The 26,009-nt window shown below is 37.6% G+C and overlaps 1 protein-coding gene across 1 annotated transcript in view; it reads right to left on the reverse strand.

Moving 5' to 3' along the window:
• The window catches only part of e2f2 (E2F transcription factor 2), a 35,336-nt gene that overhangs the window by 2,793 nt on the left and 6,534 nt on the right, over positions 1 to 26,009 (reverse strand). Inside the window, exons 2-6 of the mRNA XM_057859756.1 lie at positions 7,548 to 7,635; positions 7,267 to 7,486; positions 4,230 to 4,391; positions 4,019 to 4,133; positions 2,225 to 2,390 (exon numbers count right to left, since the gene is read on the reverse strand). Coding sequence (XP_057715739.1) covers positions 2,225 to 2,390; positions 4,019 to 4,133; positions 4,230 to 4,391; positions 7,267 to 7,486; positions 7,548 to 7,635 — 751 coding nt within the window. The remainder of the gene's footprint in view (positions 1 to 2,224; positions 2,391 to 4,018; positions 4,134 to 4,229; positions 4,392 to 7,266; positions 7,487 to 7,547; positions 7,636 to 26,009) is intronic.

Genomic DNA, 26,009 nt, shown 5'->3' on the forward strand with positions numbered 1-26,009 from the left:
CCCCACATTCTGTCTCTCATGGTTGAGGTTTATCCATGTTGACAATTACAGGCCTCTCTAATTTTTTCAAGTGGGAGAACTTGCTCAATTAGTGGTTGACTAAATACTTATTTGCCCCACTGTACATAGGAAATCATTCTAGTGTGTTCTACAAAACGACTAACAAACAGAATCCTTCTCCTGTGAATTGGAATAAGTTTATTACTAGTACACGTCACTCGTTCATTCAAACGGATTGGACATCTGTGGCCGTCAGTGAATGCTAATGAGTAAATTTTAGAGCCCGTTTTTTCCCTGTTGATTTTCGGTCACTTCCTGTTGATTTCGGAGCATTTGCAGGTCATTTCCTGTTGATTTCAGGTAACTGAAAAGGAAGTGACTCAAGAATATACCCAACTGAATAGGAAGTGACTCAAAATAAACAGGAAGAAACCTGGAAATGTCCTAAAATGAACAAGAAGTGACCTGTAAATGTCCACAAATGACTGAGTGTTTTCAGTGCCATTGACGACTCTAAGACTTCTAATTCCGACAAAATGAAATAGCGCCATCAATGGCAGCCACTGAGCTAACGTAGAAACTATTTGAATGGAAGATTTTATTAGCAACCTGTTGGGCCTTTTAAAAAAAAAAAAAAAAAAAAACAGTAACAACTTTATGAAACAATAAATCGATTTTTGGTGGGGGCATATCGATAACCTTTTGGGCTACAGAGTATCGCGATATATCAACTTTTCAATATGTTGTCACTAGAGGCATGCAAAATTTCCGATTCTTAGATTATTCGCGATTCGGCCGTGGAAGATTTGAGAACGATTCACAAACATCCAAATTCCGATTATTGAATTATACCAGGTAGAGCGGAACTAAAACACAGTCAGCGCGGTCTTCGGGACGCAATGAGGAACGGACCGACAGTAAACATCATGTTCAACTCATGCCGCTAGATACAAAAAAACAATAATACCTGACTGCGGCCGACAGCCGCTACAAACAACGCCCAGTTGCTAGATGCTACAAACATACGGCTACAGTAGATATCACATATATGTAGAACTAGATGCGAAATGACAGACGACGGTGGCATTAGAACATGTATAGAGAACTAGATGTGAAATGACAGACTTGCCGGCATTGGTAAACAGCTGCCATCTTAAAGCAGTAGACTTCTCTAGAAGGCTCTCCTGCAGCCAACCTAATTAACTTTGACTTTTTATCTAAAATACTCCTAAATCGGCAAAACCCTGACTTGAATCTATCTTTAAATGATGAAAGTTTAAAAACTTTAAACTTAAAAACATGTCGAAATTAGACAGAAGGGACATTATGGAATAACGCGAGCAATTTGAACAACTTTAACGGTTGATTCACAACATTAAATTAATTGAATGTAGTTTAAAGCTGCTGATACAGAATGGGGACTTGAGTATGTACTGTTTTTAACTGTTAACTTGATACTGAAATAGTAGTTTTTATTTAGCCTGAGAGGATTTTCGAACAATTTTGGAACTAATGTAAAATATATTAAAATCGTTAAGTGCCCCAAGATTACCACCTCTAGTTGTCACACCCCTAAGTAGAAGACAGGAAAGTTTAGGGATTTCTGGCAGCTTCTCACAAAAACTTGAGAGAACCTTTTTGTGAATCTAAACATATTAAGCAGAACACGGCTTCGAGTTTCGTTGTGACATTCTGATATCTTTTGCTTTTTTGACACCTCTAACATCTAAAATGATTACTTCCAAAAAAGAGGCTAAAACAAGAGTTGCGAATGTTTTTAATCTTAAAATAATCACGTACTTAGCGACATCGTAATGTCACATCAAAATTCACGTCAGTCATATCACACTTTATGTTATTAGTTGCTGTTAACGTGGCAACAGTGAGATCTGCCAATAACAGACATGCCCAAGATGTACTCACTCAATTGTGCTTTTAACATAAATGTATTTCACAAACACACACAGTACTTCTGCTAACTACCACATCATTCTTTGCACACTAGGTAATGGTATTCATGTAATACGTGACCAAACTAAACATGGAAGTCAAGACACCAATGTTTATATACGAGATAATTGATACAGTGTAGATGTGGAATTTATATTAATGAAACAACTCTACATCAATGCTATAAAACACTACTTTGAAACCCAAATCAACCCTAACCTTGGCTTCCAGCCATAATTTGAAACCTTGAGCCAAGGAAAAAGTATAAGCATACCTTCAACGGGCTCTTCTTTCACGCTGCTTCGGCTCGGTGATGTCGCGGTGGGCTTTTCTGGTGTGACTGAACTTTTAACCGGACTTGGATCTTCGAGACCCTCCTCTGGACAAAGATACACTTCAATGGGACCGTTCTTACTCTTCAGATAGATCTGTAATGAGCCCTGCCAATATGAAAAGAATTGTAAATTAAGTGTTTTTTGTGTGCTGAAGATGCCACAAGATGATGCCAAAGCCTTGGCTAATAGCAAAGTACCGTAATTTCCAGACTATAGGGCACATTAATTTAGGGCTGCAGCTATCGATTATTTTAGTAGTCGATTAATCGATGAATTACTTCCAATAATCAAGTAATTGGATATGGAACATGAAAAATTAAAATACCTGAGCTAAGCCTCAAACGGTATTTAAAAAAAAAAAAAAAAATGAGGATCTATGTACAACAAAAGAACAACTTACATTGCAAAGGTCCGCTAGCTTAATTGCTATAAAATGCTAACTTTTTTTTTTATTTTTTTACAATGATCTTAACAAATGGTACAGACACATATTCCCGCAAAAAATGGCTAAATATACTGATAAACTAAATTACTAATGCTTTAAAAAAACATTAGCACTAACAAAAACTTGGGAAAAAAAAAAAAAAAGAGCTTATGTTGGTCTTAACAGGGAGCACCTGGATTCAGCCATGAGGCAGACCAGAGGGCAGTGTATCCACGAAATCAACAAAACTAAATGCAAACACTTTGAAAATAAACCATTACAACCCCACTTTAATTAAATGAATACTCGAAGCAGCAAAATTTAATTTGAATCTTTTTTTTTTCTCATCGAATACTCAGGTTAATCGATTAATCGTTGCAGCACTACATTAATTACAGCACATCTATATCTATACCTATGTATAAATTTGTCTGTGTGTGTTCGCTCCCTATGGACTCCTGAAATGGCTGGGCGGAGTTTGACAAAATTTTATACTTTATGTTTCAGTGAGTGTTTTTAGATGGGTTTGATCTCTGTAGGCCACCATTTAGTTTGGAAAATTAATTCAAAACTCCTAAAATTGGCATCGAAAATCCCTGATTGTTGAGGTGACAGCGCCGTCTTTTGGGCAAAAGATGTGTCTGTTGGAATTGCAATGTCGCAGTTCGCTTTCAAACTTTACAGTTTTATGTGTTATGCGTTACGCCCGTAATGGTTCATGGGCAGTTGTGGCAACCATGACTGAGAGGGATGGTTGCTGTTGTTATGTTCTGGTGTTTTCTGTTCATTAAAGGCGCTAGCTCTTGGGATAGTGCCGTGTTTGGGGCATAAGAGCAGCAAGTGTGAAACATAAAAACTGTGTCTCACATTCTTCTCCAAGTCGTTTGCCACAATACTGTACATAGTGATGGAAAAGCGATTGCGCAATAACCCCTTTGTTGTGTCCCTTTACTATTACAACATCACAGCTGCATTTCTAAGTAAAGTATGTTTTATCTGCTTTTCGGTTTTATTGTCTTTGTGTTACACAAACCCGAGTAACGCCGCTAGTCTAATTGTAAGCTGCATTGTCAAAATTTAATTTTTAAAAAAATGTATGTGGGGGGGGGGAAAAAAACTATATACGGTGTACACCTAACCCGACTATAAGCTACAGGTCTCCATGTTTAAATATGTGATATTTACATGGAAAAAAAACACCCGTAGTTAATACACAACTGTGCCCCAGAAATTGACGAGGTGAGAAAGAAACACCAGAACCAGAAGAGCGCAAAGTTGTAAAGGGTAAAAACAAGAAGACCGTCCTCACCCCCGCCGTATCTGGGACCTCCAGCTTAGTCTCGGAAGGGGCCTTGACAGCGATGACTGTCTCCTCTCTGAGGGTACCGATGGAGCGTATGTCTTGGTACGTTACGTAGCCCAACGTGAACGCGTCAGGTTAAGGGGAAACGGCAGCCAAAGACAAATATACTCAGAAGAGCACACACTGATTTATTACGAATGATGATAAAAAAGGATATTCTTCACTGTCTTTGTGTTCAGTGAGCTGTTTCAACTGTGTGCTGCTGGAGTGAATGAGTTCGTCTAGCGATCGCTCGGCTCGCTCCAGGTCTCCAAGCTCCTTCCGTAACGCTCGGGCCTTCTGTCCTCCGCTGGCGCCGCCTTCGAACACATCTCCAACCCTGCCAAGACAACACAGCCAAGCTGTTTTTCCTTCAGGTCATGAAGTAACGCTTGGAACAAAAAAAAAAAAAAAAACATGCAGCGCAATTGGTAGAACCACTAAAGCCTGATTGAACCCTGGTTTGCTCCCAGGGGGGCATGGCAGTGCCTTGCATAGCAGCAGCACTGCTTGTATGAAAAACTGTGAATGGCTGGCAATGATTAATCTGTTCAACCAATGCTTTTTTAGCTTCTCTATGGTATGAACATGGTGCGCTAGGCACTGACTGACCAATTGCTACAAATGGGATCACGCAGTACTTGTTTTGGTCTATAACTATAGTAGAGCCTTAGAAATCAAATTGTGACAGCAGTTTTTTTCTTGTACTTACAGCTAGAGTTGTCTCGATCACATATTTGCACCCGAGATCGAGCCCGAGTCAACTAATTTGGCGATACAGAGTACCAGAGTCCGATACTTTGGCATTTTGTCATTTATTTAATAATTACAAAAGAGACATTTTTTGTTTCTTTGGACAGTATCCTTATCCATCTTGATTATTTTGTTGCTTTGTAGCTATTAAAATAAAAAATTAAAACTTTAAAATCTTTTCCCACCCGATTCCAATCTTCTAAAAACGTTTCGTAGTGCAAAACATACATTTTTTTGTTTGTTTTGACGCTCTCCACTTTCAACATATTTTGTTGTTTTGTAGCCTTTAAATTAAAAAAAATAACTTTAAAACACGATTTTTTCACCCGATTCAGATTTTCTAAAAATGACATGCTCCGGTACTATTGCCGATCACGTGATAGGATCGGGAACATTCCTTATCGTTATACCTCATGATTATTTTTTTTGCTTGTAGCCCTTAACTTATTCACTGCCAGTAATAGCAATAGATAATTTACAGGTAGTCACCGGGTTACGACTTACTCGACTTATGCGATTTGTACTTTAAAACGCCCGAGTCTCGTCCGCCATTTTGTCTACAATGTTTTTTTTTTCCTTTTAATCGCATAAACAGTACCGTATTGTACATCAGAGTATCTTATTTTTTACTTTACTTTAAAAATACGACGTGTTCTGTGCTCGCTAAACGTGAGGTTGTTCAGCTTTAGAGACGCCAAACAAGGCAATTGTGCTTTTTGAAACTTTACTTCCTTCACTTTTGACAATTTGTAAAGCTTTAACACACGTATGTACACTTATGTTCAAAACGACACGCATTTTAACAATAAAACACTTGAAACAAAACAATTGGTGTTTGTTCAAACGTCCATCTAGTCTGATCAATATGTAAATTAGGTACATTAAATTAGCCTAATTTGCCTAACAAAAGTCCGCTATCTTAAATGCTACGAATGCTAACGAAGTTACAATTCTCGGTAACACTTTACAATAAGGGTCCCTTACTCAACATTAAGTAACATTACAATAATTAATATTATTGCTTATCTAACATTTATTAAAATATTAATTAACATGAGTTAATAAATTAGCTAATGCATTAGTTAATACATTAGGTAATGTATTAGTTAATGCATAACTAGACAGTAACTAATGGTTTGGTAAAATTAAAAATATATATAGGCCAATATAAGGTTAGGGTTTGTTAACTTCGCATTAATAATTTCTTAGCCAAGTATTACTTAACCTTAATTAACCATTACTGAATGTTTTTTGGACCCTTATTGTAAAGTGTAGCACACACATCCTTAACTAATAAATCATAAATGCTTAAGGTTCCCCCTCTTAACCTTTATTAACCATCACTGAATGTTTTTGGGACCCTTATTGTAAAGTGTAGCACATGTGTCCCTTAACTAAGAAATTATATAAATGCTTAAGTTACCCCCCCTTAACCTTTATTAACCATTACTGAATGCTTTTTGGACCCTTATTGTAAAGTGTAGCACATGTGTCCCTTAACTGAGAAATTATAAATGCTTAAGTTAACAAACCCTAACCCTATATAGGCCTATATATATTTTCAATTTTACCAAACTATTAGTTACTGTCTGGTTATGCATTAACGAATGCATTAACTAATGCATTAACTCATGTTAATTAACACATTAATAAATGTTAGATAAGCAATTATTTTAATTACTGTAATGTTACTTAAACATTAGTTATTGTCTTAAAATGCATTAACTAAAACATTAACTCATGTTAATTAATATATTAATAAATGTTAGATAAGGGATTAAATGAATTATTGCCATGTTACTTAAACATGAGTTACTGTCTAAAAATGCATTAACTAATGTTCATTAAGGGACCCTTATTGTAAAGTGTTACCCAATTCTCATAGCAAATTTCTTAAATGTAGCTCCACAAACTGTAGTTCTAAACTTAATTAAAAACGCATACACAAACATACATTAGCTGAAACAACTTACAGCCTGATGTGGGCCAAACCAGAGTGCAGCTATCCTTTATACATGTCAAACATCTGAGTCTGCTCCTCAGTCATATAAGGCGACAGTCCCGCAAAATCCCAACGCTGCCACCAGAGATCAGTGTATCCTCCATCATTAAACAAAATACAATACTACTGGACTTTTTCAATAGTTATTTTGAGATTAAAAAGGGTTCATTCAAATTTACACGGAAATTTGTCTTACGTCATCGCCAGCGTGGTAAAGTAACTCGTTTGTAACCCGGGGACTACCTGTATTTTAATTGGGAAGTGATTGTGTTTCCCTGCCATTGACGGCGATAGTCATCCAATCCAATTTGACTGGGAGGCTGGCAGTGATGGAACGCCAATGAGTTAATACTTCAGAATGAAAAACAATTTTAAAAAACTCGATCTTTTTCACCCGCTGACGATCATGATCGGGCCTGATTTCAAATCACATGATCGGAAAGGGAACACCCCCACTTACAGCCACTGGATGTTGTTCTTTGACTTTTTCCTGATGAGCTGGACTCCCTCCAGGACATTAGTAATGTCATATATCCTCCTCTTTTGGACTTCCAGCACCTCTGTGGCCCAGTTCAGATCCAGGACGCCATCGGGGGACTCGGCAATGAGGCCCACAAATTTCTTGGTCAGCAGGCCCAGCGAAGTGTCGTACCTCGTCCGCTCCCCTGGTGACTTGGGTGCTAAAAGGCAAAGAATCTCTAGTTCCCTCACATAAAAATGCGCTAAAAATTGTGTTCCTACTTCTTGGACTTGCTAAGCCTCCTTTGCCCTTTGGGGTTCGGAATTCGTTGAGGAACACAGGGTCTTCAAGATCCAACTTCCTTTTAGCCTACAAAAAGAAAAGATAATGAATTTTAAGTTACTCATACATGACAAAAAATGGCCGGCTCCCTTCAAGTCTATGCAGAGCTATGTAGTAATAGCCTGCCTGCAAAATAAACACTGTTGACTTTGAATAAGTGTGCATGAGTTCAGAGTTAAAATCATAAGTGTGCCACAATGTGGGTATAAGAACCGTGTCCTAAATTTGCCAACAGCCCTCAAGTGCAGGAACAAAGCATCCTCTCACACTTTCCTAAGCAATTCAAGAGGGTGCGCGGGGACAAGGGGGTGAAAAGAGAGAGTGGGGGTTTAATCATCTCTCTCTCTCAACCAGTCGCCTGGAGAATGCCAAAAATCCTCAGAAGAATCTACCACCCCCCTAAAAGCCTTCCTAAGTCTCCATGGTATATTTCTGTTTAACAAACTGCCGCAAAGCAGTAGTATAAAGGCGATCAAAACATCTGCATGAACAAACAAGAACTTACCGTATTTTCGGACTATAAGTCGCAGTTTTTTTCATACTTTGGCTGGGGGTGCGACTTATACTCAGGAGCGACTTATGTGTGAAATTATTAACACATTTTTATATCATTTCACATGTTATTTTGGTGTTTTGGAGTGAAACTGATGGTTTGCTAAACTTGTTTAAATGTTCTTTATGCTATAGTTATCTGAATAACTCTTAATAGCTATGTTACGTTAACATACTGGCCACGTTCGCATTTTGTTGTTCATGCATCATGTAACATTATCATACTGTACACTTATTCAGCATATTGTTCAATATTGTATTTTTTATTTTAAATTTGAATGAATTAATTTATTGTCATTGTCATCATCATCATCATCAAAATCATTAACAGTTTCAGAGTGTGGAATTTTTGTTTACCCGAAGGAAAGACGAAGACAGACAAGGAAGACGGGAAAAGCAAATGCTTATCGGAAACCCGTCCCCCATCTATTGCCTTTAAAGATGAAATATCTGTTCTATGTGCTGGATTTTATCAAGTATATTTCCCCCAAACATGCGACTTATACTCCAGTGCGACTTATATGTTTTTTTTCCTCTTCATTGGGCATTTTATGGCTGGTGCGACTTATACTCAGGTGCGACTTATAGTCCGAAAAATACGGTAGTAAGTAAGTAAATCATAGTTTTTATGAGGATGAACTCAGAGTTGCTAGAGTTGTCCTATAGTAAGTTTTTAACCGATAACCGATATCCCAATATTGTCCAACTCCAAAAATCTGGTGGCAATATTAAACCGATACCAATATATGTGGTCGTGCACTTAACGTGTTATTGCTAATTGTATTGTCATGACCCACTGGATGCTTTAATAATGATAAATGTAATAATTTCAATGTTTTCCAAGTAAAATAAAGATTTTGTGAAAAAATAAGAGAACTTAAACTTCAAATATTATAAATTGAAATGAGTCAAAATGTCCATAATTAAAGGAATCATTCACAATTAAATCACGTTTACAGTAGTTACACCAAATAACCAAATGATTAAAAATACAGGACAATCAATGCAATGACAATTCCCAAGATGCATTTTGCTTGGCTTTTTGCAGATTTTTATTTTATTTTATTACTTTTTCTATTTTTCTTAGTGACTATTTCTTTCTAGTAACACAGTAGCTACATGTAATGAGTTTATAATTCATTATTTTTCAATCATTTATTGTGCATTTAATTTTTGAACTATGAACGCAAATAGTCTGCTCACATAACAAATCTTATTTTAGAGACATCTTATAGTCAACAAGTATAGCCACTAGGGGTGTGGAAAATATAGAAAAGGTGATATATCGTGATAGTTTGGATCCCGAGAGATCTCGATATGCCCATGCCAAATATCGAGATATTGTTTTAAAAAGGTATAAATAAAAAACGGAATCAACAAGTTGCAACCAAAATCTTCCACCATAATAGTGTCTCAGTTAACTCTACAGGTACCACTGACGATGCTCGACGGCCAATCAATTAAGACAAGGAAGGGTGAATGAACATTCGTTCATTTGAAACCAGTCACTTTCCTCTTTTCCGGGCATTTACAGGTTACTTTGTGTTCATTTTAGGGCATTTACTGTTGAGTTTGAGTCACTACTTATTCATTGGGTCACTTCGTATTCTGTAACCAAAAATCAACAGGAAGTGACTCATAAAATGCCCAAAAATCAATAGGACGTCACCCTAAAATGCCCCAAAATCAACAGGAAGTCACTGAAAAATCAACAGGTAATGATCTGAAATGGCCCCCAATTACCTCGTTGACTGGCATTGGCTGCCACTGACAGCCATAAAAATGGGAGGGGCCTGTTTGAAGTGGGAGGGGTTCATTCGCTGCCACCCTCCCAGTTCAAATGGATTGGACTAGCGCTAAACTTACAGCAGAAGGATGACAATAGCCTCTTTTCTGTTTATTACTCGTTCTGTTAAATGTCCTAGAATGATTTCCTGACCAATGTTTCAATAAACGTTGTATCGCCATATCGTGAGATTATCGTTATCGCAAGCTTTGTATCGCAAATCGTATCGTATCGTACCGTGAGATACCTAGAGGTTAATACCCCCTAATAGCCATTGTGCTGAACTGTGACCAGCCCTTGACCAGCAGAAGACTTCTACATTCTCTTTAAAAACAACATACCTGTACATAATGGCTCAAAAGTCGATATAGATATTAAACGATATCATTTTAAATCGCTTTTGTTGGCCAGTATTATCAATTACCCTCTAAAAATTGCAATAACAAAAGTGTCAAATTATCAGATTTGTTTTGAGAATAAAGGCACAATGTAAAAAAAAAATAATAATAAAATCAGGAAAGAAAAGCTTTTTCCCAAAAAGTAAAAAAAGACATTATAAATATATTTTCTTCAAAATACATCGGTTATCGTTGAAAAAGCTGTAAGATTACTAGAAAGGTTTTTTTTTCAAGAATAAATGGTAGTCATTCAGGCACAAAACATTTCAAAATGTCAGAGAAGTGTCAAAATGTTCCCAAAAAAATTTAAGATCCAAGATTTGATTAAAAGTTGTAAAATTGAGAAAATGCCTGATTACACGTATGGCGTGTAAAATGGGTGGCTTAATTGGCTCAAAAGAAGTTGGGAACACACTACCTTAGCTAACAAACCTGCATGACAGGTACGACGTTGGCATTAAACATTGCAAGTTGATGCAAGTCTTAAAAGTGTATGAAACGTTCCTTAATAGGCCAAAATTACACTCTCTGGGGGAAACAAACAATTCCAAGCTGGAGTAAACCTGGGCTTTTCAGCACCACCAACCAACAGACATCAGCTGCCAACATTTAGCATCACACCTTGTGGTTTTCTACCTTCCTCCTTTATAAAAAAAAAAAAAAATAATAATAATAATAATAGCAACAATAATAAAATGTGGCAACTCGACGATGCTCCGCTTTGGCTGAAAAGCTAGCTGTTGCTAACAGCTGGCGATCTCCGCGAGGCGAAACACTCCCGAGTCGTGTTGGGTTTTGAAAGCCACCATTGTGCTAGCGCACTAATGTGTGACATTTCCACCTGTTAGCCGGCGACATCTGGAGCAACCCGGAGAATGTATAGTCTGCAAGTGGGCTTATGTAGTAACAAATGAGACTAAAGGAACAAGATGAACGTCCAATCAATTTAAACTGGGATGGCAGAGAATGTTAAACTTATTCAATGTTTTGGTGTCATTAACCACAATAGATGGCAGTGATCATTAATTGATGTGATTCAACACACAGTGTTTGGTTATGAAGTATTTGGGTGTTGTCATACAGGTGGAGAATTGTCGTTTCAGCCGGCAGCTGTATAGCCTCAGGCTGGGGGTCAATCGTGTATGTATAAGGAATTTTTTCTGGTGAGTCAACTGTTTTGTGCAAACAGCATTCCACCACATGGATTCCTTATAGTCCATAGAAGAAGATCCACTGACAGGACATACGCCGGTTTCACAGTCACATTCAAGACTTTCATAGGCAACATATGACCTCTCTTTCAGTTAATGTTGTGTCACAATGTTGTAACACACCTTACTGAATTATTTTGGATATACTTTTCCAAGTGCTATATCTACAGGTTTGCCAAATTTAGGCCCAAGAGTGGTTGATATGATGGTCAACAATAAATCCCGAAAGTTAAAAGCCTTTCCGTTGTACTTTTCATGTACTGTATGGTATGAAACAAGGGTGTAGATTTTCATAGGGATGGTAGGGACAAAACACTACCAACTTTTCAGGATGCTTAAATTGTCCCCACCAACTTTTAAAGCAACCTTATTTGCATGATATATAGGGGTGTAACGGTACACATAAATCTCGGTTCGGTACGTACCTCGGTTTTGAGGTCACAGTTCGGTTCATTTTTGGTACAGTAAAAAAACAAAATGCAAAATATAAATGTGCTAGTTGTTTATTACACACTTTTGTGCTTTCAACAATAGGAACATTAGCCTATACAAAGCTAGAATTCTGCTCAAAAAGTAGCGGGTATTTAAAGATAATCCAACAACAATTTGCCTTTCAATGGTCAGCTTTCTTTCTGAAAGAAAGAAGAAAAAAAGTCCTGTGCTAAAGAGAAAAGCAATCCCAATGACAAAGATTTTAACATGTATTTTACAAATGAAATGCCTAAATGAAACTTTTTTTTTCTTATGAATGGTTTTCAAAAGCTTTATCGGTGGATTTTCTCAAGGTAAAGTGCCACACAGAAATTAATAAATTTAATTGTGTAAGCAGGATGTGTGTATTATTCTTATTATTTAATTACAGGTGTTTTAGCTCATTTAATTTTCTTTAAATGGAATATTAGTTATTTTATTATGTGTTTATATTTTACAAATGTGATGTAGTATTCATTTATAATGTATATTTTATGTTGTATAACTTTAGTTCCTATGTGAATATTAGTTCCTACTTGTTTTGTTGTGGTAGGAGTGTTTTGTATCGAACACGGGGCCGTGTTGGTTATTATTATAGCAGAGAAGATAGCAGTAAATCAACAAAGACAAGTCAACTATGCCCCGATCTACCACTCAAGAGATCTGATGGACTCAAAAAGTACAGTAGGTTACGATTGCATATTAGTTTGAAAATTGACCGGATCCACCGTATTATTACACGAGTGACTTCCGGCCCGATCCTAGCTAGTAGTATTGACGCAGGAGGGCCGCGTCTCGCGTCAAATAAACTCTGCCGTTCTTTTCGCGTACGTCGCATTGAGCCGCTTCGAACACGCGGCCGCACTGCAACTGGTGTGCATTGGCTGATTGACTTTAATGCCCGCGTTTCACTGCGTTCTCGCGGCGGCCACGTTGTCGCGCCGTTGACGTTTCTGGACTGTCCTACAGTGTTGGTCCTCATTATAGTAGAGAAGACGGAGTAAATATAATCTACACAAAGAAACTGTAACCCGATCCACTCACAGCCTCGAAAAGTAAGGGTTATATTACGTCAGAAACTCGTTCGGTACGCGTCCGTTCCGAATCGACTACCACGTACGGAAACGGTTCAATACTATTACATGTACCGTTACACCCTTAGTTATATAATAACTTCAGTTGTATAGCTCATTTAGATTGTCTTCGCATACTGTATGTTTTAATTGTTGTAATTGCACCCACCATTACTAAGTGAATTATTTTCATTATGTTCAGACCTACATGCACCTTTCACTTGCTGAATGTGCCGGTCCATTTTTTCCCTCCCAAATGCACATTTGATTGGATGAAGACTTGAACCCCCCCCCCCCACACACACACACACACACACACACCAGGTATTAGGGATTTTAGAAGGTTTTTTTTCCCCCCAGCCAGCTGCAGCCACTGTAAGAAATGTAAAAAGACGTAAATGTTGTGGAAGTGGGGAACACACCACAAATTTTGCTACTGAAAGTACGACCTGCATCAGAGTAAGCATAAAATTAAACTGTGTCAACTTGCTAACCTGAAAAACTTGAGTAGGAAGCTGCTTTAAGAGAAGTGTCCTCTTGTTTGTGTTTTCAACTGTTAACATTACATTAACTTTGAGAAATGCAATGAACCGAAGTTTACCCCCTTCTCCTCAAGTTTACTTTTTATTTTATTTATGTGGTCTTAAAGCAGCCCACAGCAGCTTTCGCTTTTTTGTTGAGTTTGGCTGTGCTTGTGGACAAAAGCAGTAGTGTTTTCCTTGAAGGACAGCTCCATCTTTATTTATGTTATTCCCTGACGAAGATGTTTTTTTTAGTTATATTTAATTTCTTTACTTATACAATGTTGAGTAGTCTTAAGACAAATGTTTATTTTTTTGAATTCCTGGATGGTTAAGAGATGATTAACCTTGTAATTTTTGTGTATGTTAATATAATTTAAGTTATGTTCAAATAATGCACTTTAAATTTGCCCTTAAAAACCAGACATTTTTTCTAGAGGTGCACGATGATTATCGGTCCGATAATAGGAATTATGATGTCATCCCAATAAATCCGATAACACTGTGTTATCGGGCCAATTAATAATATTTTTGGCACAGTGTCTGATTGGGATGTGTGCGTTTGTTTCCACTCTTGTTTTGCCAGTATGCAAAGTTTTGTTATTGTTCTGGAGGCAGTTTCACTGAGGTATAAACCTTACTATGGCAATTAGCAAATGTTTGCATTTTACAGCGTTATGTTTACAAGTTCTTGAGAGGCCTTTTGGTTATTGATAGGCTTGCTGTTTTATTATTGCTAGGTTAAGAAAGTTGTTTCATGGAACAAGACGACAAAAGTCTCCTCTCCTGTTGCACCAAATGTTTTATCTGCTGACAAAGCACAATACCTGTCTGGTTTATGTTTGTTTTAGATCAGTGCTCATTGTTCAGGGGAATACATCGTCAGTGACATTGACTGATTGATTGTAATTGACTCAAATTATATTTGTTTGAAAAAATTAATATGGGCACTTTATTTGAAGTCAAAACTGTTCTTGTCTTTGTTTTGTATAATGCTCATGTCATGATGAAAATTCTGGTTCGGTCAAAGGCAGATGCTGAATCAACCACTAGTATTTTTGACCAACAGGTGTTCAAAAACTCAGGTGAATATACATTGAAAAATTATATATTATCGGTTATCGTATCGGTCTTGAGGAGCAGGAAGTTATCGATATCTGTATCGGTTTCAAAAAATGGATATCGTGCACCCCTAATTTTTCTGGAAGTTTTCAAAATCTTTCTTTAGTAGTTTTTGAAAACAAAGGTTTGAATTGAACAGTATAGGCTGAACCAATACACATAAAAATTAGTATAAGTCAATACAGATTTATTTTCCATTGATTACTATGAATGTCTTGTCCCTAGCAAAAGTGTAGTTGCAGGTTATGCCATATCGTCCCTACAAATGTTGAGAGTAGACCAAACCTACGCCCCTATTGTGCAACATTTTTAAACTGCAATTGACTGTCTGTAGAATTAAGGAAGTGAAATTTACAGTAAGGACTCATTACAACACTTTGAGTGGTACATTCACTTGGCAGAAGTAAAGATTTGTGAGCAGCACCACCAATGATGCATCATTTGCCCATGACAGGATACCCAGAGAGGAACTGTGTTGAAGAAACATTTCGAAAGGTGGATCATGAACTAGAAGTGGGCTTTAAATTACGGCCCAGAGCAAGAATGAATCTAGGAAGTGTCAGGTTGGGCCATCATTCACTGCTCGCCTTCCCAGTTCAAATAAATTGGACATCAATCACCGTTAAAGGCTGCCCATGATCTAAATGTGACTACTAGTTTTTGTAGTGAGCCATTTCCAATGAGGAATAGAGCAAGCTCTACTCCTTGCCCTTTATCTTCAAGTGTCACAGTATCACAGCGCTCACGTTTTGGCGCGACCTCACCCCGCCTGTGCGCACTGTTACACCCAAGCGGCGTCACGTGACAACCTAAAGTCATTTGTTCGCCTGATTACGGTGCCAGTCGTGGAATCTCTGGTTTCACGGCCTGCACCTGCAGCAAACCTTTCCTGTTAGGCTTGTACATTAAACGACTTCATATTTTGTACAAGCCAAGGGCAAGTTAGAAAAGACCCATTAAAGACCTATCTATTAGTTCACAAACTTCCACCACACCTTTGTAGGACAACAATGATTGTGAAGCTAAACTGCTGACTGTTTAAATACGTGCGTATTTTTAAAAAAATAGTTTAACGTGCGTATTTTTTTAAAAATAGTTTTTGTATATTTACCTGTAGTTTAAGACGTGCAATACTCAAAGAAGTGAAAGGATACATTTTAAAGATGGCGCCTTTAAGATAGGAGCAGTCAACAGAAGTCAACATTAATTACAAATATTTAATAGTAGACCAGTGTAGTTTTTGGCACCCATTTTTATTTTCATCTTAGTCTTTTGGACGAAAATACTAATTTGTCTTAATCACTGTTTAGTCATTTCAAAAGATACGTCTTTGTCTAGTTGTAGTCGAACATTTTAAAAAGGTTTTGGTCTAGAAACTTCAAAAGTTTTAGTCCATAAATAAAAAAGGTTTCCAACAATTTCGAATGAACATGACAGACGAGCAAATAACTGTAGAGTCTACAAGGATATCACCATTTTCATGATGATAATACACACTCAGCAGGAAAACAGCACCCAGATAGCAGACCGACATTGATTTTCCATCAAAATCATCAGTACGGTTGACATAGAAATTTTCCATGTCAAGTGACGTTGAAATAGGGTTGCCACCTTTCAGAAATAAGAAATACGGGACACCCCCTCGCGCCCAAAGCTGTACAGGCAGAGAAAAAAAGGGACATCCCCAAAACTCCTAAAATGCATAGAAATGTATCTATTCATTTATATTCCGTATTAGTTCAATACGGAACGCAACATTTAATTCCCAATTTCTGATTGTTCCTTATTTTAAGGGACAGGTGGCAACCCTACGTTGAAACAACGTTGTTCTATGGTATTCAGGGGATTGTTGAGTGAACATTAAGGGTGTAACGGTACATGTATTTGTATTGAACCGTTTCGGTACGTGGTGCTCGGTTCGGAACGGAGGCGTACAGAACGAGTTTCTGACGTAATGTAACCCTTACTTTTCGAGGCTGTGAGTCGATCGGGTTACAGTTTCTTTGTGTAGATTATATTTACTCCGTCTTCTCTACTATAATGAGGACCAACACGGTAGTACAGTATAACCCAGAAACGTCAACGGCGCGACAACGTGGCCGCCGCGAGAACGCAGTGAAACGCGGGCGTTAAAGTCAATAAGCCAATGCACACCGGTCGCAGTGCGGCCGCGTGTTAGACGCTTCCCAGAAGCGGCTCAACACGACGCACGCGAAAAGAACTTCAGAGTTTATTATTTCACGCGAGACGCGACTCTCCTGCGTCAATACTACTACTGGTAGCTAGGATCGGGCAGACCGGAAATCACTCGTGTAAAAATACGGTGGATCCGGTCGATTTTCAAACTAATATGCAATCGTAACCCACTTTTTGAGTCCATCAGATCTCTTGAGTGGTAGAACGGGGCACAGTTGACTTGTCTTTGTTGATTTACTGCTGTCTTCTCTGCTATAATAATAACCAACACAGCCCCGTGTTCAATATAAAACCCTCCTACCACAACAAAACAAGTAGGAACTAATATTCACATAGAAACTAAAATTATACAACATAAAATATACAATATAAATGAATAATACATCATATTTGTAAAATATGAACACATAATAAAATAAATAATAGCCCATTTAAATAAAATTGAAATGAGCTAAAACACCTGTAATTAAATAATAAGAATTATACACAGATCCTGCTTACACAATTAAATTTATTAATTTCTGTGTGGCGCTTTAACTTGAGAAAACCCACCAATAAAGCTTTTGAAAACTGTTCATAAGAAAAAAATCATTCATTGAGGCATTTTATTTATAAAATACATGTTAAAATCTTTGTCATTGGGATTGCTTTTCTCTTTAGCACAGGACTTCTTTTTTCTTCTTTCTTTCAGAAAGAAAGCTGACCAATAACACGGGGTCTGAAAGGCAAATTGTTGTTGGATTATCTTTAAATACCCGCTAATTTTTGATCAGAATTCTAGCTTTGTATAGGCTAATGTTCCTATTGTTGAAAGCACAAAGGTGTGTAATCAACTAGCACATTTATATTTTGCATTTTGTTTTCTTACTGTACCAAAAATGAACCGAACCGTGACCTCATAACCGAGGTACGTACCGAACCGAGATTTTTGTGTACCGTTACACCCCTAGTGAACATATATTACATACATAACATACTGGACTGTCTCAGAAAATTAGAATACACAATATTCTAATTTTTTGAGACAGTCCTGTGTATATATACAGGACTGTCTCAGGAAATTAGAATACACAATATTCTAATTTCCTGACTGTCTCAGGAAATTAGAATATTGTGTATTCTAATGACTGTCTCAGGAAATTAGAATATTGTGTATTCTAATTTCCTGAGACAGTCCTGTATATATACACAGGACTGTCTCAAAAAATTAGAATATTGTGTATTCTAATTTCCTGAGACAGTCCAGTATATACATATATAACATATATATATTTATACTTAATGAACTAATGTTGGCAAATAGTTGATTTATGATTGATTGGGAAATATGATTGAAAAGTCAATGAATTATGGATGAACGGATATTTTAGTCTAAAACATAACATTGATTCAGTGTTGTTCCTGGCGTTAGGTAATGTATATATTTTAATTTTATTAAAGAATTTAAGTGTTCAAAAATGTTTTTGTTAATTAAAGATTGCCAACCCAAAAAAATAATCGCTACATTTGTTAAAAAAAAAAAAAAAAATCATCGTTAGACTAGTAGACATGTGCCGATATGAAAACATCACGGTTTCAAAACCGCAAAAATTTTCCGTCATACCGTCCCTACGATATTAGCCATTTTTTAAGTCCCAAAAAGCAGCTGCAAGGGTAAACCCTCCCCTACCGTTTGTTGCTCAGTGTTAATGAGTCAGCTGTGCTACACGATGGCTGGAGGAGGTGAAACTGAGCTTTTTCCCCCATCGAAGAAAACGAAATTGCTGGTATGGGAATACTTCAGAAAAGTTACAGATGGCTGCGGCTTGGAGAAGGGCCAACCGGCATGTAAAACATGTTTGCGGAGGGTGACTACCAAGGAGGCAACACCTCCAATATGATTTCGCATTTATACAAAATTATAGGTTAGTAAACATTGTCATGAACATTTTCCACTAGCTATAAGAGTTAATTCCAGCGTGTTCAGTGTGTCTAGCAGTGGTAAAACGTAGTGTTCTTTCTCTCTGGCAACTGTCTGTGTTGAGAAAGAGAGTGTAATGTAATGTAATGTATTGTATAATGTAAACATGATACGAGTCATACACACATGGCTTTTTAATGGAAAATAATTCAATTATTTTTGTTCTGATGGTAATAATGTTGAGCTGTGGCTGTGGGTTTAGGCTCACCTAAAGAACTGCATTTATTTTATTTGGAATATTTCAGTTATTATTTTTAATTTATTTTAAATTTAAGATTGTACTTATGTTCCAATTTGCTAATGTTTTGAAAAATAGAAAATCCTGTTCAATTGATTTTTTTTTTTTTTAAACTGGGACTGCAGCTATCGATTATTTTAGTAGTCGATTATTCGATGAACTAGTTAGTTCGACTAATCGAGTAATCGGATAAGGAACATGAAAAATTAAAATACCTTTGCTAAGCCTCAAACGGAGTAAAAAAAAAAAAAAAAGGATCTACCTACAACAAAAGAACAATTGGCTAACTTACATAGCAAAAGTCTGCTAGCTTAAATGCTATTTTGCTTTTTTGCAATGTTCTTAACAAATGGTTCAGACACATATTTCCCCCCAAAAATGGCTAAATATACCTATAAACCAAATTACGAATACATTACAAAAAGAACATTAGCTCAAACAAAAATGTGGCTTATGTTGGTCTTAACATGGAGCAGCTGGATTCAGCAATGTGAAATGAGGCAGACTAGAGGGCAGTGTATCCACCCAAATCAATAAAACTAAATGCAAACACTTTCAAAATAAACCATTACAACGCTACTTTAATTAAACGAATACTCGAAGCAGCAAAATTCAATTTGAATCTTTTTTCTAATCGAATACTCGAGTTAATCGATTAATCGTTGCAGCACTTTTTTTAACCCAGATATCTCAAAGTAACGCATTTTAGAGCTGTAATAGCAATACCGTGAAACAGTGATATTTTGGCTTAAGGTTATCATACCGTGAGACTCTCATACCGGCACATACGTATAGACTAGTCAACTAATCGTAAAAATAGTCGACTAATCGGGAGAAAAATAATCGTTTGGGACAGCACTAGTCAGTCCAATTCAATTTAACATTGGAACCATAAGGTGTCAAATATGAAAGTTAAAAAGATGGCAGTGGCATCATTATCAACAGGAAACTGTTTTATTTTCTTTTACTACAGGGAGGGTGATGATAAAAGAAACTTCAGTTACACATTACCTCTCATTTTGACACACTAAACTAACTCTACTTAGTCCTATTACTTTCCATTGTTTGACTTAAGCTCCATTTGCTTTCAAACTTGCATATTTAACATGAAGTTAAATATTACTCCCACTTTTTTTAAACTTGTGAGTCGCATGAGGACATCAAGCCAAAGAGGAATTGAACAAAAGACAATTCTATGTTGCAACAATGATACAACAGTGAAAATCTGTCACATCAAGTAAAAGAACATTTTTCTCACGCAAAATTTCAGTCCTTTAACAACTATCACAGAGAGATTCTTAAAAATATTCACATTGAATTTGCCTTTTTGTGTCGCAGGAAAACATTCTGACATCTCTGTGCACAGTCGTTCATTTTACGCATGTTGTAACCTCAAAATCACAAATGTAGGTCCTGTCATAAAGTAAAGACTCCACTCATCGTTTTATATGAAAACCAAATAAGTTCACAAAAACTACAGTTAGCAAATGGGCTCAATGACTCACTTGCTGATCTTATTACAAAACAGTTATTGTGAACATGAATACATCCGGTTCCCTTACAAACTTCCACTGATGATTCTAAAAAATAATTCAAAAAATAAAAAATCAGCGAGTGAAATTGCCATTACCTACAGCCAAACTTGCCCAATCATACACAATCATATTTTTATACCAATTCATATTTTTTAATCAGGTGTCATCAGATTCTGCGCACTCTTAACATCGACGCGTATTATACCATTTCATATACTGTATGTACTACACACACGTTGTGGGAGGGAGGCAAAGACCACTATCACTGCAAAAACACTCCAAGTCTATTGCCTCCTTATCAGCATCGTGCCGCCCACTTCTGATGACGGTAGGCTATAATAAAGACTATCAGCTGCAAGTACAGGAATGTGCAGTCCCTTGATCAAATACGGTTATAATTAGAGGTGTGACAAATATATCGAACAACATATTGAAAAGTTGATATATCGTGATACTTTGTATCCCAAAAGGTGATCGATATGCTCCTGCCAAGAATCTATATATTGTTGGGCGCTTACAGGTCACTTTTTGTTCATTTTAGGACATTTACAGGTCACTTTCTGTTGAGTTTGCCCCGAAGAACCGTCAGAGACGTAAGACAACCGTGAGATAATATACAAGAAAGACGGAATATGGTGGTAAATGATATTGTTGACCCTGCGATTGGCTGGCAACCAGTTCAGGGTGTCCCCTGCCTACTGCCCGTAGTTAGCTGGGATAGGCTCCAGCACTTCTGTGACCCTCGTGAGGAAAAGTGGCATGGAAAATGAATGAATGAATGATATTGTTGAAACAGGAAAATGTCACTGTCAGTGGCGTCAGGCAATGCACACAAGAAAAAGGTGTCGATAAAAAAGCTACCTCTGGATCAGGTCGACTAGTCTTTTTCAGCCCTCGATATTTTGAGACGATTCGACAATATACAACAAACCGGCAAGGCGCAGATGACGAGAAATTAGTTTTTTAATCTGCGGTTTAGCCACGCCTACCATTATAGAGCTCTAGTGTCCCTAACAGGAGGATGAAGTCAGCAGGAGAATGGTTTCATCTGATTTAGACTTCAACCCACTGAGGGGGAATTATTCAAAATGTCATTCTTTCAATCTCTCTGCTCCAATATTTTTTACAGGATATTCTTTTTATCAAAATACTTTTCCCCAATTGTTAAATAAATGGTATGGTCATGACAAATAACAGTCTTATGCTAAATGGAATATGAAATATAAAAAATGCATTTATTCAGTACGACATAGCAAAATATAGAGTCCATAATGTTCAAAACTGTCCACTTTTTGCACCTCCCGAACTATATTTTATGCCACCGGCTTTTGTCATTTCCTTTCCCGCGTGGCTTCCGAGACGGAGGAAAGAGCGTAAACAACAGGCAATGCTCCTCGCCAGGAATAAACACCCATTCTTGGTGGGAAAAAAAACGGCCGACACTGGAGCACAAGCTGCGCGAGGCCAAGCCGAAGAAAGCGCATTCTTTGCGGGCACGTGAGGAGGACCGATCGGGCTGGGTCAGCCAACCCATCGCTGTACTGGGGTCACAGCGGGATTGCAGGGCTCGTCATCATGCCGAGGAAAGCGCATTCTCGGCGGGCACGCAAAGAGGACATTCAGGCGAGCAAAATACAGCTTGCCGTTCTACTGGGGCGATGGCGGGCTGGCAGTGCTCGTCGCCAGGAATGAACGCTGAATTAGCCCATTCTCGGCCAACATCGGAGCACGGAGCTGCTCGTGGCGAAGCCGAGGAAAGCGCATTCTTGGTGGAGCCGCCAATCGCCGGCCACAAAATGCAAGCCACTTCCTTATTAAAATGTGTGCCATGATCGCAGTATTTGACATAATAAGATGTTTACTCACTTCCTCGTAAGTCCAGTGGTCAAACTTCTATCAGAAATGTTTACGTCAATCTCGGGGTGAACGAGAACTTTTTGAAACCTAAAAAGGCCCATACGCCTCTTCCTGGTGCAGCAAAAATTTTCTCTAGCACATCTTGCTGGCGTGATGCGAAAAATAAACGAATTAATCCGCAGTCGTTCTGTATACTATATTATTGGACGTATACTGAAGATGACTATCCTGCTGATGTCACATTCGGAATCCTCGTCAATCCAGGAAGTCGCTCATTTTCACAGCACGGCATTTAAAAAAAAAAAAAAACAACTGAATATAGCGATCGCTTCCACACTCATCCAAGCGGTCCATTTCATTCAGGAGCATAAAATACCGCGGAAAATATGAAATAAACATGCTTGGTGTCACTTTAACTGAACATTTATTTGTTCTTCCACATCTTTACCAGTGAATTTGGCACCAGAGACATCATTTTCGGAAATAATTGGAAGGTTTAGCTCAGTAAACATCTTGCTCGTACACTATTTCTATTCATTTACTATTAGGGACAAACGGGAGGTTGACCCGCCAAGCCACAATTGCTAACGTCATGAATATTAGCAAAAGTGGCGTGTTGCTTGGGGTACGCAATTCACAGCAGAAAGATTAATATAGCTTTTTTTTTCTGTTTATTAGTTGTTTTGTAGAATGATTTCCTGACCAATTTATCGCAAATGTATTGTATCGTGAGGTCCATAAGGTTTCCACCCCTAGTTATAATGTTGTGTGCCTTTCAATTCTAAAAAAACAAATAATTAAGCATTCATAATCCATATAAATAAACATTGCTTGGTTTATCGAATGTGAAAAACCTAAACGTGTGGTCTCTGAGGGCAGGTGACCCCCTCGCTTTACTTAGGCCACGCTAATCCTCTTGCGTTTGCTAATAGCGACTACAAGGGGTGGGTCAGCATGAGATTTGGATGTAACAACGTTGTCACCCCCTTAACCTTTTCAGCTATGGCTCAATTTGACAAACAACAGCTGCTAGGTCAGGTTGGTGGAGGGTCATGTAGCTCACTGTATTTCCCACAAGAGTTGCGTTGGACCAGCACACCAGTTGTCCATTATGACCTCCCAAACCTGACCCTTCTTTCTTGAGGTGAACAAGTTACACAGGCAGACAGGTGGAGAATCTGTTATGTGTCAGCATTAAAAAGGCCATAAAGTGAAACAAATGAGCCACTAAATCATAACAATATTGAGTTATGCTGTGAATCTTAATTTAAAATTAATTCACTCTTTTTTGTTTTTTCTTCACGAGGTCGCCAGTCAATCGTAGAAAAGCGGAGATTTTCAAAAAAAAATAATTTTTTTCGTCCAATGCATGGATTAGTCTAAAAATAACCGACTTGAGAACGACCACCTCTGACACTGATGAGGAGCTCACCCATTTTGCAGCTGCATAAATATTACAATCTCTTCTACGTGTGTCATGACTAGGAGTGGGAACCTTTTGGTACCTCACGATACGATACAAATTGCTATACAAAGCTCACGATAACGATCTGACGATACAATGATTATCGATACATTGGTCAGGAAACCATTCTAGGATATTCTACAAACAACTAATAAACAGAGAAACAAGCTTCTGCTGTGAATTGGAATGAGTTTATCATTAGTACACGTCCAATCCATTCGAACTGGGAGGGTGGCAGCGAATGAACAAATGTTCATTCGCTGCCATCCCTCCCACTTCAAACGGATTGAACTTATATGGTCGGTAGTGGCAGCCAATGCCAGGCAATGAGGTAATTTTGGGCCATTTAAGGTCATTTAACTGTTCATTTTCAGTTACCGTATTTTTCGGACTATAAGTCGCGTTTTTTTTCCCATATTTTGGCTGCGGGTTCGACTTGTACTCAGGAGCGACTTGTGTGTAAAATAATGAACACATTCTTATATCATTTCACATGTTATTTTGGTTTTTTGGAGTGACACTGATGGTTTGATAAACTTGTAAGCATGTTCTTTATGCTATAGTTATCTGAATAACTCTTAATAGCTATGGCCACGTTCGCGTTCTGCCTTTGGCAATGTGTGTTCAATTGTATTATTTACTTTTTTATATTGAAATGCATGCTTTCACACCCACGTGGGGGCGCACTCGCACTTGTTTACGTGAAGAAGAGCGCTCACACGCCAGAAGAAGACAGACAGCTACGTAGCTCTGAGTGAGTGTGCGAATTAGCAAGAGAGAAACACGGCTGCGAACCTACGTTCATTGTTTATGCTTTTAAAATATCTCTACAGAGGCAATGCCTGTGTGTAGGGCTGCAGCTATAGAATATTTTAGTAATCGAGTAATCGACTGAAAATTCTATCGATTAATCGAGTAATCGGATAAAACAAATATATTTTTAGGTGAAGAGCAATTATAGATATACATGAGAAAACAAGACATTTTATCATTTTCAGTCAATCAATGTCTTTATTTTTGATGTGTATTGTTGAAAACGGCCAACAATTGCATCTCAGATGTAACTAGGATTAAAAAAAAAAGACTAATTCACTATATATATATATATATATATATATATATATATATATGTATACACACACCTAAAAATGCCTTTACGCTTGATAACACACTTCGCTTAAAAGTTACGATTTTTCCCCACGTTTTTCAATTGAATTTTTATTTGTGTCAAGCCATTTTTAAGTTCTAGTAAAGTTTTAAGTTAGTCTAAACTGTAAGTCCTGATAGGATTTTGAATTTTTGCAGTGTTCAAAATAAATGTATGATACAGGCAGTATTGGAGCACATTAGGGACTAGTGCTACTTGGTGTTTTATCCAGCAATGATTACTGAGCTAAAATTGATAGTTAGCATTATTGAGTTTTTATTTGACACCCTCATCACTCCACAACGCTATGTTATGTTAAAGCCTGTATGTAAGACACGTTAGCCACGCATCGAAAGTGGTCTTAATTAATAGAAACCTAGCCCTCCGCAGGGCTAACGTTACTTGAGCTAGTAGTGACAGTAACGTTAATCTTATATATTAGCGCTTAGCGCTCTTTGTTAGCGCTTAGCGCTCTACTGCTTTAAGATGGCGGCTGCCCAGACGCGGCCTAGTCTGTCATTGTGCATCTAGTTCAACATACATGTGATCTCTATGAGACTCACCAGAGCTAACTGCAACTAACGTAGCATGTGCAGGCTAGTATTTTGCAACGTCGGAGTAGTTGTAGCGGCTGTCTGCTGCAGTAAGTTTTTTTTTTTTTGGTTCTTCCTCTACGCACGTGACATCAGCGCGTTGTCCCGCATTAAAAGTAGTCCGAGCAAAACGTGATGCTTAGAGCTGTCAAAATAAATGAATACTCGAGGTGAATAAAATTACTCGGATCAGTTTTTAAACTCGAGTTACTCGAGTTGCTCGAGTATTCGTTTCAGCTCTACCTGTGTGTATCATCTTTTGAATGAATGAATGAA

The sequence above is a fragment of the Corythoichthys intestinalis genome, chromosome 15 (genome assembly GCF_030265065.1).
Source record: "Corythoichthys intestinalis isolate RoL2023-P3 chromosome 15, ASM3026506v1, whole genome shotgun sequence".
Lineage (NCBI taxonomy): Eukaryota > Metazoa > Chordata > Actinopteri > Syngnathiformes > Syngnathidae > Corythoichthys > Corythoichthys intestinalis.